Raw genomic sequence first — 14059 nt, 5'->3', positions numbered from 1 at the left:
ACAACTGTGGATATCAGCACACATTTGTTCCTCTGTTGATTGTATAAACATCCATTTTTTGCTTTTTTCCTCTGCATTTGTGGAACTATCTGCAGCAAGATGATGTTGTAGGTCTTTGAAGGTGGTCTGTGGACTGTTTTTGATCGTTCTCACCACCCTTTGCCTCTCCGATATTTTACTTCTGGCCTTAACAAGAACTGTGCATGTGGTCTTCCATTTCCTCACTATGTTCCTCACAGTGGACACTGACAGCTTAAATCTCTGTGATAGCTTTTTGTAGCCTTCCCCTAAACCATCATTTTGAACAATCTTTTTTTTCAGGTCATTTGAGATTTGTTTTGAGGCCCACATTTTGCTACTCTTCAGAGGAGAGTCAAAGAGAACAACAACTTGCAATAGGCCACCTTAAATACCTTTTCTCATGATTGGATGCACCTGTCTATGAAGTTCAAGGCTTAATGTGCTCACCAAACCAATTGTGTGTTCCAATTAATCAGTGCTAGGTAGTTACAGGTATTCAAATCAACAAAATGCAAGGGTGCCCAAATTTATGCATCTGTCTAATTTTGTTTGGATGCATATTGCACATTTTCTGTTAATCTAATAAACCTCATTTTACTACTGAAATATTACTGTGTCCTTCAGTTATTTGATAGATCAAAATGAAATTGCTGATCCAAACACCCAAATATTTATAAATGAAAATCATGGAAATTGTCAGGGGTGCCTAAACTTTTGCATACAACTGTAGCTCGCCAAGTAGATAAAAATCCAAACTTTATAGTATTTACTTGTAGAATCATATCCATCATAAAAGCAAAACATCTAGACCATATATGCAGATAAACATATAAAATGGCATCTGTGGCCATTTTAGAGTGTATTGCACATGCTCAAAATAATAGAATGATTCCAAATCATCTTGGAATACACACAAACATGGTGAAAACATTTTGTGTGTTGAATTTGATGTGTCCATTTTGTTGCCAAAATAAAATGCAAAACCTGTGGTGAGGATGATTGTGATCACTGAAGTAATTTCTTCATATGGGCGATTTTCCTGCTACCTGCTCTGATTCTATCTGAATGTTAAGACCCAATTCAAAGAGGACTAAGTGCCCTTTATTACTATTGCTGTGTGCAGGAGTGATGAGGTTAACTCATATTCATGCTCTCTGCACTAAATCATATGGTTATGTTGCTGAGACCAGCAGCTGCATCATCCAATAAATATTTTGGCATGTAAATCTTGAATTGTGTGCTGTATATGTTTTTTTTTTTTTTTTTTGGAACAAGTACAAATCAAGTGGAACCAATAATAAAATTTGTTTTCTGTTCCTTCTACTTTTTTTTTCTTTTTTGCCCCCCTGTTATTTGCTGTTCTAAGTACATGTTAATTTTTAATCGCTCTGTTAACCATTAGGTTTAAAAGCTTCCTGACTAATTAGCAATTACACTTTCTTTACATTTCTGGTGAACTATTCCTGGTATTTGTATTAAATTTATTCCCTTTATGATGATCTTGGGAACTAGGTTAGAGGTAGCTCAGTAACCCAGCAAGCTCCAGATTAAAGGAAAATACAGCAAAGGTGCCAGACTCCAAGAAGTTAATAATGCAATGAAGGGTGTAAAGGAAAAGCATAAAGGTCATGGGAGTGTGTGATCCTCTTTTGTACAATGCAGCTTGCTATTTACATTCCTTCCATAGCCCCCATTCTAAAAGACATTTTCTGAGAGAGTTTGGAGAACAGGTTTCCAATGAGTTGGAGGTTGTTGTGCAATTCCAGGTATCTCAAACAGGCCATATGTAAAATAATCACAATGGCTGAGTCATTGATTGGCCAGAAAATGAAGAGATCCTAAAATGGAGAATGGAGTTCAGAAACAATAATCTTGGGGTTGGAACATGATTTTTGTAAATGGCTGAGCCAGGAATTAGTGTTTAGATATACTCAAAGTATCAGTATTTATGCACATATTTTTATATATATATATATATAGAAAAAAATAACTCATTGTGTAGTTCATTAACAAATCTAGACAGGCCCAGAGGCTTGTTTAACCAAGCCGCCTGTCTAGATTTGTTAACAATGAGTTATTTTTTCTATATTTTGTGCGTAGTGGAGGATTTTAAACTCGCCTTTTATCTCCCCCTAATTTAAAATGTTGTTTTATATATATATATATATATATATATATACACACACATGCATACACACACACACACACACACACATACATATAAGGACCAAATGTCTTACCTTCCTCACAGCTGGCACCTCGAAATCCAGGGCAGCACCTCCACTCGAGTGATGTCAGTGTCTTATAGCTAAGCCTATAGGTTGGCCTGATGACTGTCCTATAACTGAGAGACAACATAGCTGGGGTAAGGCTTATAGTTCATATACAAGAGTAAAATATGCTGCTAACATTAGACTACACAAAAAAGTCAGGTGTAGCAAACGAGATCAGTATATGTGTAGATATGGATGCAAGACAGTGACCTTGATTCAGTAAAGTCTATGAAAACGGATTTGTCGAAAGTAGCATCATGTAGCAGAAAATGGATATTACTGACACAGGCACCTGGAAAATCCAAGACAACTTCACAAGCACTAAAACTGGGAAAATGTCTATGAAACCGGCATAGGCTACAGTATTTATGGATATGTCAACTGTTTTGAGAAAACATTAGGCATTGCATATGGAATGAGTTGCTGAGAGCCCTTACTAACACTGTGTGAACCTTTCAATGCAATATGAAATACAATGATATAGTTTAGATATTATGGGGTGGGTCACAATCTATCCGGTATTTATCTTACAGGCTGCAAATAAACCCTTTTCAATGTTGACACAATCAAAATCAGCCATTTTTATTGTTAATAATCAGCACCTTTCATTATCTGTTTTCCAATAATCACTTGGTTTGACACATTTTCAGGCCCATCTTTAAGTTATTGAATCGGATATTGGGTAACCGAAAAAGTTGTGCCAACAAATACACATTTCCACTGTGCTCATAATGCCCTGTTTAATAATATATATGATACACTCTATGGTGTTGGAGCAAGACAGGTTAATTATACTCATGTCACCTATTATTACGGGATTTATTTAACACTCAAGCACTTTATTCAATGGTTTGATAAAACCATATCTCCATTATGTTTGTCATTATCGTGTTCATATTTCTTCCATACAATATAACAAGATAACCAAGACAAATACTGATTTGTTGTTTTCAGGACATAAAAATTTCATGCTTGAGGGGTATTTTGTAATTGTGACACACTGACAATATCAGCCGACTTCAGAAATCATTATAACTAACCAATAGATTGTGATAAACCCTTATAATACCAAACAAGGTATACAAAGTTGGAAGTAAAAATTAATAAAAGTTGCACTTCATTGTGCGTTATATTGTACTGAAATTGTCTTGCATTCTCCTCATGAAATGGAGCAGAAGCTCAAAAGACTGAATCCTACGACAGGACCTGTAAACACAGTTAATCTCCCAGTAGCAGCTTACAGGCCTAAGGAGCTTTAATGAATCTAGAACAGTCTAAGTGGCAATATATACCGTATGCTCACCTTCCACCAGAGCAGCCAGTAGTCCAGTGGCAATTGTGATAGACTCTTTGTAGAAAAGTTCCATTCTGAACTTGACATGTTACTGTTCGAGTAACAGGCACTGAGCACCAGTTCCTGAGAAAGAGAATTATTATTAGACAGATGTAATGAAGGGTATAGACAAAACCAGTACAAATCTACATTTTATGTCTCAATATTTATTTGTGTTTGCATGAAAAGTAATTGACCTTAAAATGACACTTTAGTTTAAAAAATAAACATATTCCCTTTTACTTTATAAGGGATAAATGTGTAGTCAAATTTGGATTCCTTGAACATTCCCATTCTGCTCCAGATGAGTGTCAGTAATTTTAACCCATTACAGAAGCCTAGGGTTCCCACCTTTTCATTTAAAAAAAAAAAAATACTCAATAAAAAAAAATAGAGCATAAATTAGGAACTAAAGCTGCTAGGACTAATTTTGTATAATCATTGGTTTATAATTATATTCAAACATATTTTGAAGAAGTTTCTCAATGATATCATCTGTATTTCTATATTTAATCTTTATTTTCAAATTTAACCTTAAAAATACCAGCCATGTCGGTTAAATACCGGCTGGGTGTCAACCCTACAGAAGCCATTAACTAAAACTCTGTATCTTCATACTGGGCGCTGACTTCTTGTAGCACTCGTTATGTTGCATCCTGAGACAAAAGCAGTGCACTTGTACAGATAAGTGACATTGCTGGCTTTTGTGCACTTGTACGGATCAGTGACATTGCTGGCTTTTGTGCACTTGTACGGATCAGTGACATTGCTGGCTTTTTTTGCACTTTCACAGATCAGTGACCTTGCTAGTTTTTTTGCACTTGTACAAATCAGTGACATTGCTGGCTTTTTGCACTTGTATAGATCAGTGACATTGCTAGCTTTTGCGCACTTGTACAGATCAGTGACGTTGCTGGCTTTTGTGCACTTGTACAGATCAGTGACGTCGCTGGCTTTTGTGCACTGTACCTTGCACTTTGAAATAGCAGGCAAGTGAGCTGTGGAGGTATGTGCTGGTACGTGAGGTCAGGAGACTATGGAGGACTTAAAGGAAGGTAGGCAGGAAGTGAGCCTCTTACCTGATTTTCCTGTCTTCCCTTCCATCCCACCCTTGTTTTCATTGTGTTCTTTTTTCAGATTCAGTGGTACTCGGGCAACTATGGTTGACACAGAGTCTTGTGTAACTGACCTTAGAGTCCACACTGGCTGGGGGCTGAATACTCATTCAGGCATTTGTAAACCCAGGATGTTTTAATTGGTAAAATGGAGCCTCTCTTTGGAACTAACAGTCTTTAGGACTGTTTTGAAGCCTCACAACCCCTTTTTTGTGTGGCCGTTAAGGTGGCTTCATCTTCCTTTAGGCGGCAAGGGGTGCAGCATTTTACATAAGAAGGGGTAAACCAGCAGTAGAGGGGGAAAGGGGATGCAATAGACTATGTTAGTTCTGGGGGCTAGCACAATGGTGGCTCACTGCACAATCTTCCTTAACCTGGTCTGATTTGGAAAAAGGGGGTGCGGGAGTTTTTTTTCCCCAAGAAATGGTCCCTAAGTAATATTATAGAGAAATGCAGCCACTGCAAAAATATACAGTTCCCGCTCTGTATTGTGCACCCTAAACTGAAGTGCATGATGCGGCTTGTCAAGAAGACAATAATATCATTGATCTATGAATGTGCAATGCTTCTGTCACAGGGCACAAGGATACTTATATTCCCAGATGACGGCATCCTGTGTGAACCTTCACTAACCAGCATATTTAAAGGGTTAAAATTATACATGAGAAAGGTTCTTATAACTTCAGAGTTTTAAAAAGAACAAAATTCTAAGAGTAGGAAAGATATTGCTTTAGTAACTTTTGATGTTGAAAAAGCCTTTGATGCAATTATCTGGGATCATCTATTTACAGCTCTTAGAAGTTTTGGATTTGCAGGTAATTTGGTGAAGTTGGTACAATTGATTTATGACAAACCTAAATCTCAGTTATTAATTAATGTTGAGCTGTCTTACTACATTACCTTACAAAAGGGAACGGGGCAGGGATACCCTTTATCTCCCCTGTTGTTTAATATAGCAGTGAAGACTTTAGCAGTGTGGTTGCGACAAGAAATTGAGGGAATTGAACTAGGAAAACAAAAAATGTTTCTGTCGCTTTATGCTGATGATCTCATCCTGTTTTTAAGTAATACAGCTGTATATTTCCCTTTATGTATATGCATGATTAATACATTTAGTTGATTCTCTGGGTATAGAATCAATAGGACAAAATCAGAAATTCTCTGGATACATAAAACATTAGATAGTTATACAAACCATCATTTAAGAGAAGTTAAATATATTAAATATCTTGGGATTAAAATAAGTAAAAATCCATTGGAATGGTACAATCTTAATTATGCAGCATTTTTTCAAAATTTAACAAATGAATTGAATAAATGGTCACTATATTTTCTATCTCTCTCTCTGCAAAAATCATGATCTTAAAGACAATATTATTTCCACGTTTATTATTTTTGCGACAGAATCTCCCTTTACTTATGTTAAAAAAGGGTATTCTTAGATTTAATGCAGCGTGTGCACACTTCTTGTGGGGCAAAAATAAGCTGAGGTTAGCTATGGATAGATTAATTCAGCTTAAAAAATATGGTGGATTTGCTTTACCAAGCATTAAATACTATAATTTGATAGCCTTGGCCAAATTCTCTATAGACTGGCTTACTAAATGAAATGATGTAACAGTTGTAGATATGGAACAAGAAATTGTTGCACCGTTCAATTTAAAAGCTATGCTACACTGTCCAGTGTCTAAATTACCAAGTACAGTTTCTAAATTATTAACTTATGTAAATGTTGTGAAGGCATGGCAGAGACTCTGTGATTTAATGGGACATCATTTTAGATCAGGACTGTTACCTATAGTAGGAAATCCAGATTTCCTGCCCTGCCTTCATAATAATACAGTTGCAAGAAAAAGTATGGGAACCCTTTGGCATGATATGGATTTCTGCACAAAACGGTCATAAAATGTGATCTGATCATCATCTAAGTCACAACAATAGACAATCACAGTCTGCTTAAACTAATAACACACAAAGAATTAAATGTTGCCATGTTTTTATTGAATACACCATGTAAACATTCAAAGTGCAGGTGGAAAAAGTATGTGAACCCTTGGATTTAATAACTGGTTGAACCTCCTTTGGCAGCAATAACTTCAACCAAATGTTTCCTGTAGTTACAGATCAGACGTGCACAACGGCCAGGAGTAATTCTTGACCATTCCTCTTTACAGAACTGTTTCAGTTCAGCAATATTCTTGGGATGTCTGGTGTGAATCGCTTTCTTGAGGCCATGCCACAGCATCTCAATCGGGTTGAGATCAGGACTCTGACTGGGCAACTTCAGAAGGCGTATTTTCTTCTGTTTAAGCCATTCTGTTGTTGATTTACTTCTATGCTTTGGGTCATTGTCCTGTTGCAACACCCATCTTCTGTTGAGCTTCAGCTGGTAGACAGATGGCCTTAAGTTCTCCTGCAAAATGTCTTGATAAACTTGGGAATTCATTTTTCCTTCGATGATAGCAATCCGTCCAGTCCCTGATGCAGCAAAGCAGCCCCAAACCATGAAGCCCCCACCACCATACATACTTCAGAGTTGGGATGAGGTTTTGATGTTGGTGTGCTGTGCCTCTTTTTCGCCACACATAGTGTTGTGTGTTTCTTCCAAACAACTCAACTTTGGTTTCATCTGTCCACAGAATATTTTGCCAGTACTGCTGTGGAACATCCAGGTGCTCTTGTGCAAACTGTAAACATGCAGCAATGTTTTGTTTGGACAGCAGTGGCTTTCTCTGTGGTATCCTACCATGAAATCCAACCAGAAAGAAAGAGCAATGAGCAGCAACGATGAAGTAAAATAAAACTTAGCTTTTATTGATGCATAGGCATTAAAAGTTCATGGAGGTGCAAAGATACAAGTGAAATATGACAGTATATGCGTTTCGGCGTTGTGCCGTAATCACTACTGCTAAAGAACGCTCAATGAGCTTGATTTAAAAAGGGTGTGTGAACCCCCTATTGGTTAAAACATATTCAAATAAGGATACTCCTTCATGACATCACACAATTGTATCTAATGAGACACTGAACCTGTCAGGATAATTGTCTAACACAACAAACAATGATAAGATCGACCCTGGGTCCTAGAGCTCATATATTATTACATGTATATATACGCACTAATCCTGTTGCAATGGTTAACATACATTTTTAAACAGAGTATAAATAGCAAGATGAGCAAGATATAACAAAGTGCTCTTGTGGAAAAATTGTATATAACAAAATGAGCAAAAAAGACATCAATCCTACATAATCATAATCCAACAAGATATAAAGATAAAAATAGAACATAGCGACAGACAAAGATTGTTTGTATATGTATATTAAGCAATACTTGTATGTTGTATACACAATAAATTGGTGTTCTACAATACTTTAACTTAGTATAATAGAACAAAAACCTTTATATGTAAATAAAAGGTGAAAGTAACACCTAAATATGTGTATACTATTACCACTAGAAGGAGAATACTACGCAGACAGCAAACCTGTTTGTAAACTGTATAGGATGATGTCCCTGAATTGGGTGTATTATTCCCAATAATTGATTAAATCGTATTCAGCATTAAGGCCAAGTGGTAGTTTGGTGGAAAGTTTAAAAATCCAAAGCATCTCGCGCTTTTCAAGGAGCTTTTGTCTATCCCCCCCCCTTTTAGGAGTTGGTATATGATCTATGGCTTGCCACTTGAAAGAGGCATCATCTTTGTTGTGTTTGGTACAAAAGTGTTGGACTATAGGTGAGGATGATTTCCCCACTCTAATGGTGGACAAATGTTCCCTGATACGAGACCTTATGTCCCGTGTCGTGAGCCCTACGTACTGAACCTTGCACAAAGTGCAGGTTATGAGATATATTACAAAATGGGATGTACAGTTTAGGCAAAAGTTTATCTCATATGTGCGTTGTGTTACGCAGGACGTGAATGTGTCAGATGTAATTATATAGTCGCAGGGTTTGCACCTACTGTTCCCACATTTGAACATACCCTTGTGGGTGAGCCATGAGCTCACTGTTGCCCGAGGGTGGCTCAAAACAGTAGGTGATAAGTAATTACCAAGAGTTTTGTTCCTGCGATAAGAACACCTCATCCCTTCAGCCACACAATTGGTCAGTTTATCGTCTGCTACAAGGAGTCTGAAATGTTTTTTAACAATATTACATATTTCGTTGTAGTCGTTACTGTAGTCAGTCACAAACGTTACTTTGTTGGTATTGGGTGTAGTTTTTTTGTTATTTACTATTCTTTTCTCATGTAACATTGGTATTCGATCCATACCCTGTACCTCCCTTGTTGCCCTATTGATGACTTTTTTCGGGTACCCCCTATCTTTCAAGCGATCTGCAAGATCCATTTGATGTTCCATATACACTCTTTCTGTCGAGCAATTTTTCTTTGCTCTTATCATCTGGCCCTTGGCTATGGAGTATAGAACACTCTTGGGGTGACAGCTTTTAGCATGTAGAACTGCATTGCCTGAAATAGGCTTTCTGTAAATGCATGTCTCAATTTTACCTGTAGTTTTACCAAAAAGAGTTATATCCAAAAAATTGATGGTATCCCTGTGTGTTTCGTGGGTAAATTTTAGATTTAGATCATTTTTATTGATGTAAGCCAAAAATTGTATCAAATCTCCCGCATTGCCTTGCCAGATTAACAACAGGTCGTCAATGAAGCGACCGTAGTATGCAATGCTCTGTCTGAAGGGGTTTCCCTCTCCATAGATGTGGCACAGCTCCCACCAACCCATGTATAGGTTGGCGTAAGAGGGTGCGAATTTCGCACCCATGGCTGTCCCACATCTCTGGAGATAGAAAACCCCCTCGAACTCAAAATAGTTATGGCTTAAAAGAAATGCTGTGACCTCAATCACATATCTTTTGAAATCAGAATCCAAATTAGAATAATGTGTCAACATGTAATCCATAGCCTCAAGGCCAGATTTATGGGGTATTGAAGAATATAAAGCAGTAACATCAATAGTTAACCAATTGCACAGAGAGTCCCAAGTCAGGCCTTCCATAACCCTCAAAACATGTTTAGTGTCCTGTAAATAGCTCGGTAGAGCTTTAACCAAAGGACACAGAATGGCATCAAGCCACTCTGAAAGGTGTTCAAAAAGGGATCCGATCCCACTAACTATAGGACGACCAGTGACGTTTTCCAGGGACTTATGCACCTTCGGGAGATGATGGAATACAGGAGTAACCGGAAACTCGACGTATAAGTAATCAAAGGTATTTCTATCCAAAAAACCTTTTTCCAAACCATCATCCAGAAGGTGCATAAGTTCTACCTGAAAACGTTTCGTGGGATTAGTGCTGAGGAGTGTGTACTGAATGGGATCGTTCAATTGACGCAAGGCCTCATTTATATAGTCCACAGTATCCATGACCACAACAGAGCCCCCCTTATCAGCGTTACGTATCACAATTTGATCATTATCCTTTAACTCTTCTAGGGCTATTCTCTCTGATCGTGATAAATTATCAGGAGATTTTTTGCCATGAAGAGCAAGGTCCCTGAGGTCCTTCTCTACTCTATTATAGAATTTTTCTACAAGGGGGCCTCTGCTGTGGACAGGATAAAACGTAGAGGGTTTTTTGTAGCCAATAAATTTGTCAATATGTTCTATGCTCGTGTCAGCTGTACTCTCCCTGTCCATAGAATCCAAGGTAATTATATCACAAGTTTCAGAAAACGTGAGGTCACTGTTTAGGTTTACCCTTGTGATTTTGGAGCCAGTAGAGTCAGCTGAGGTGGGAAAAATGTCTTGCTCTGTGTCAGAGAAATGTTTTTTCAATGTTATATTGCGGACTAAACGATTAATATCCAACATCGTCTTGAATAAGTCAAATCTAGCAAGTGGTACAAAGCCTAATCCTAGACTTAAAAGTTTGACTTGTGAATCACTCAAGACAATGCTGGATAAATTAATCACACTGAAGGTGCATATTTGTTGTTGGTTCCTTTCAGGGCCCTTGAGGGGTAACGATTTTGGGTTTTCTGTGTATTCCCTCCCCCCTTGGGGTTCATGGGGGCTTTGGGAAAAACCTGATCCATTAATGTGTTACTCGTGTGGGGCATTTGTGCCTGTTGTAAATCTGTTGGATTGTGGGCTGGTGTGATTTGAATGTTTGTATTGCTGGTATTTTTAGATTTAACAGACTGTCCCGTACTGATATATGGTGTCTGTGCTTTCTGTGTGATAGTGTTTTTTAGAATACCAGGTCTTATTTCACTAGATGGTTCATTATCTGTGATATATTTATCATCCCCAGACTCCACATCACTATCTGAAAAAGTAACACGTTGGCTGCTATTAGATCTATGATTCCTATTGCGTGACCTACCCCTACTCCTGTTTCTGTTATGCTGTCTGCGAGTATGAAACCTCTGTGTCCTATTCCACACATGTATGGTATCAGTGTCATAATCTGCCTGATCACGTAGGTATTTAACATGCTTAGTATTCATAACCGAGGTTTTAATATTGGCCATAGACTTCCTCAGTACCTCATCAAACCTAGGGTAATCAATTTCATGTTTACGTGTATTAAGCTCAACTTGAATGGTATTAATGTTTTCTCTCAAATCATTCAACAATTTGTTTTTGTATGCCATCAACAAAATCATTAATCTTACAGAACATTCATTAAGTATAGTGTTCCAATTATCTATGAACTCAGTGTCATCGGTTTCAAAAGTGGGATATTTAGAGATTCTAAGACCTCTTGGTATCATTTTCATTTCTAAATATTTCCCCAGTGTCCATATATCCCACTGTAATCTAGTCTCTTTGGTACACAGTTTATCCATTTCTTGGAACAAGTCTGTAAGTGCAAGGTCAGATTTATTGGTTGAAAATATCTTAGCAAGTTCTGTTGGAAGTTCATCCCTAGGACCAATGGGTATCAGTGAATAGAATTGTTGTTGTGTCTCCTCCATAATAAAACAACTTCCAATAAATCTTCTGAACTCAAACCCGGAGTGCTGCCCAACAGCACTATATGAAAAATAAATAAACCAAATAGCAGGATGAGCAAGAGATTAATGTGGCTTAGAAATCACTCAGTGTGGTAAATAGTGAGTATTAATTCAGTGGAAAACAACCAATGCAGAAAGCAAGTAAAAAAAAAAAAGTTCCAGATTAGATCGGAAACTGCTCCTTCATGTGGATACTGATTGCTGTTGCCATCGAATGTCCACGATGGCAATGGGGAAAATAAATCCCTTGTGCAATTAAAGAAAACAGTACTTGCCAAACAATATCTGTAATTATAAGCCGGCTCAGTGCACTCACCGATCTGTCCTTTCGAAGTCCAGGCTCCGTTGCAGATGCTGTCACTCGACCGCCCCGCACCTCAACTGCTGTTTATCAATCCTTAGTTCTCCAGTCGTCCCTGCGAAGACCAGGCTTCGTCACAGTGGGTCCTGGTGAAGAGACGCTGCACCGATGTGCAGCCGCTAGCTTCTGTAGAGCCGTCAAAACCGGAAGTGACCACAATACTCTGAGAACCAATGGGGGAGCTGGAAACAGGAGGTGCGTCCGTGGGCCTGTGCGTCTGAGCCAATGCTAATCTCCAGATATCGATACTGTGAATACTCTCACCAAACAGCCGACTCCACGGCTTGCCACTTAGGAAGTGTTGCTGCTCTTTAGGGCATAGAAATCCAACCAGAAAGAAAGAGCAATGAGCAGCAACGATGAAGTAAAATAAAACGTAGCTTTTATTGATGCATAGGCATTAAAAGTTCATGGAGGTGCAAAGATACAAGTGAAATATGACAGTATACGCGTTTCGGCGTTGTGCCGTAATCACTACTGCTAAAGAACGCTCAATGAGCTTGATTTAAAAAGGGTGTGTGAACCCCCTATTGGTTAAAACATATTCAAATAAGGATACTCCTTCATGACATCACACAATTGTATCTAATGAGACACTGAACCTGTCAGGATAATTGTCTAACACAACAAACAATGATAAGATCGACCCTGGGTCCTAGAGCTCATATATTATTACATGTATATATACGCACTAATCCTGTTGCAATGGTTAACATACATTTTTAAACAGAGTATAAATAGCAAGATGAGCAAGATATAACAAAGTGCTCTTGTGGAAAAATTGTATATAACAAAATGAGCAAAAAAGACATCAATCCTACATAATCATAATCCAACAAGATATAAAGATAAAAATAGAACATAGCGACAGACAAAGATTGTTTGTATATGTATATTAAGCGATACTTGTATGTTGTATACACAATAAATTGGTGTTCTACAATACTTTAACTTAGTATAATAGAACAAAAACCTTTATATGTAAATAAAAGGTGAAAGTAACACCTAAATATGTGTATACTATTACCACTAGAAGGAGAATACTACGCAGACAGCAAACCTGGTTGTAAACTGTATAGGATGATGTCCCTGAATTGGGTGTATTATTCCCAATAATTGATTAAATCGTATTCAGCATTAAGGCCAAGTGGTAGTTTGGTGGAAAGTTTAAAAATCCAAAGCATCTCGCGCTTTTCAAGGAGCTTTTGTCTATCCCCCCCCTTTTAGGAGTTGGTATATGATCTATGGCTTGCCACTTGAAAGAGGCATCATCTTTGTTGTGTTTGGTACAGAAGTGTTGGACTATAGGTGAGGATGATTTCCCCACTCTAATGGTGGACAAATGTTCCCTGATACGAGACCTTATGTCCCGTGTCGTGACCAATAGGGGGTTCACACACCCTTTTTAAATCAAGCTCATTGAGCGTTCTTTAGCAGTAGTGATTACGGCACAACGCCGAAACGCGTATACTGTCATATTTCACTTGTATCTTTGCACCTCCATGAACTTTTAATGCCTATGCATCAATAAAAGTTACGTTTTATTTTACTTCATCGTTGCTGCTCATTGCTCTTTCTTTCTGGTTGGATTTCTATGCCCTAAAGAGCAGCAACACTTCCTAAGTGGCAAGCCGTGGAGTCGGCTGTTTGGTGAGAGGATTCACAGTATCGATATCTGGAGATTAGCATTGGCTCAGACGCACAGGCCCACGGACGCACCTCCTGTTTCCAGCTCCCCCATTGGTTCACAGAGTATTGTGGTCACTTCCGGTTTTGACGGCTCTACAGAAGCTAGCGGCTGCACATCGGTGCAGCGTCTCTTCACCGGGACCCACTGTGACGAAGCCTGGTCTTCGCAGGGACGACTGGAGAACTAAGGATTGATAAACAGCAGTTGAGGTGCGGGGCGGTCGAGTGACAGCATCTGCAACGGAGCCTGGACTTCGAAAGGACAGATCGGTGAGTGCACT

At 38.4% G+C, this 14059-nt stretch overlaps 1 protein-coding gene across 2 annotated transcripts in view; it reads right to left on the bottom strand.

The window, feature by feature from the left end:
- The window catches only part of EMID1 (EMI domain containing 1), a 272782-nt gene that overhangs the window by 244538 nt on the left and 14185 nt on the right, over positions 1-14059 (bottom strand). For both annotated transcript variants that reach the window (XM_053702174.1, XM_053702175.1), the window contains 2 exons: positions 3598-3711; positions 2262-2365 (listed from right to left, as the gene is read on the bottom strand). In XM_053702174.1, coding sequence (XP_053558149.1) covers positions 2262-2365; positions 3598-3711 — 218 coding nt within the window. The remainder of the gene's footprint in view (positions 1-2261; positions 2366-3597; positions 3712-14059) is intronic.

Source organism: Bombina bombina, chromosome 2 (genome assembly GCF_027579735.1).
Source record: "Bombina bombina isolate aBomBom1 chromosome 2, aBomBom1.pri, whole genome shotgun sequence".
In the NCBI taxonomy this organism is placed as follows: domain Eukaryota; kingdom Metazoa; phylum Chordata; class Amphibia; order Anura; family Bombinatoridae; genus Bombina; species Bombina bombina.
The sequence above is the reverse complement of the archived record's forward strand: the minus strand, read 5'-3'. Positions and strand labels throughout refer to the sequence as shown.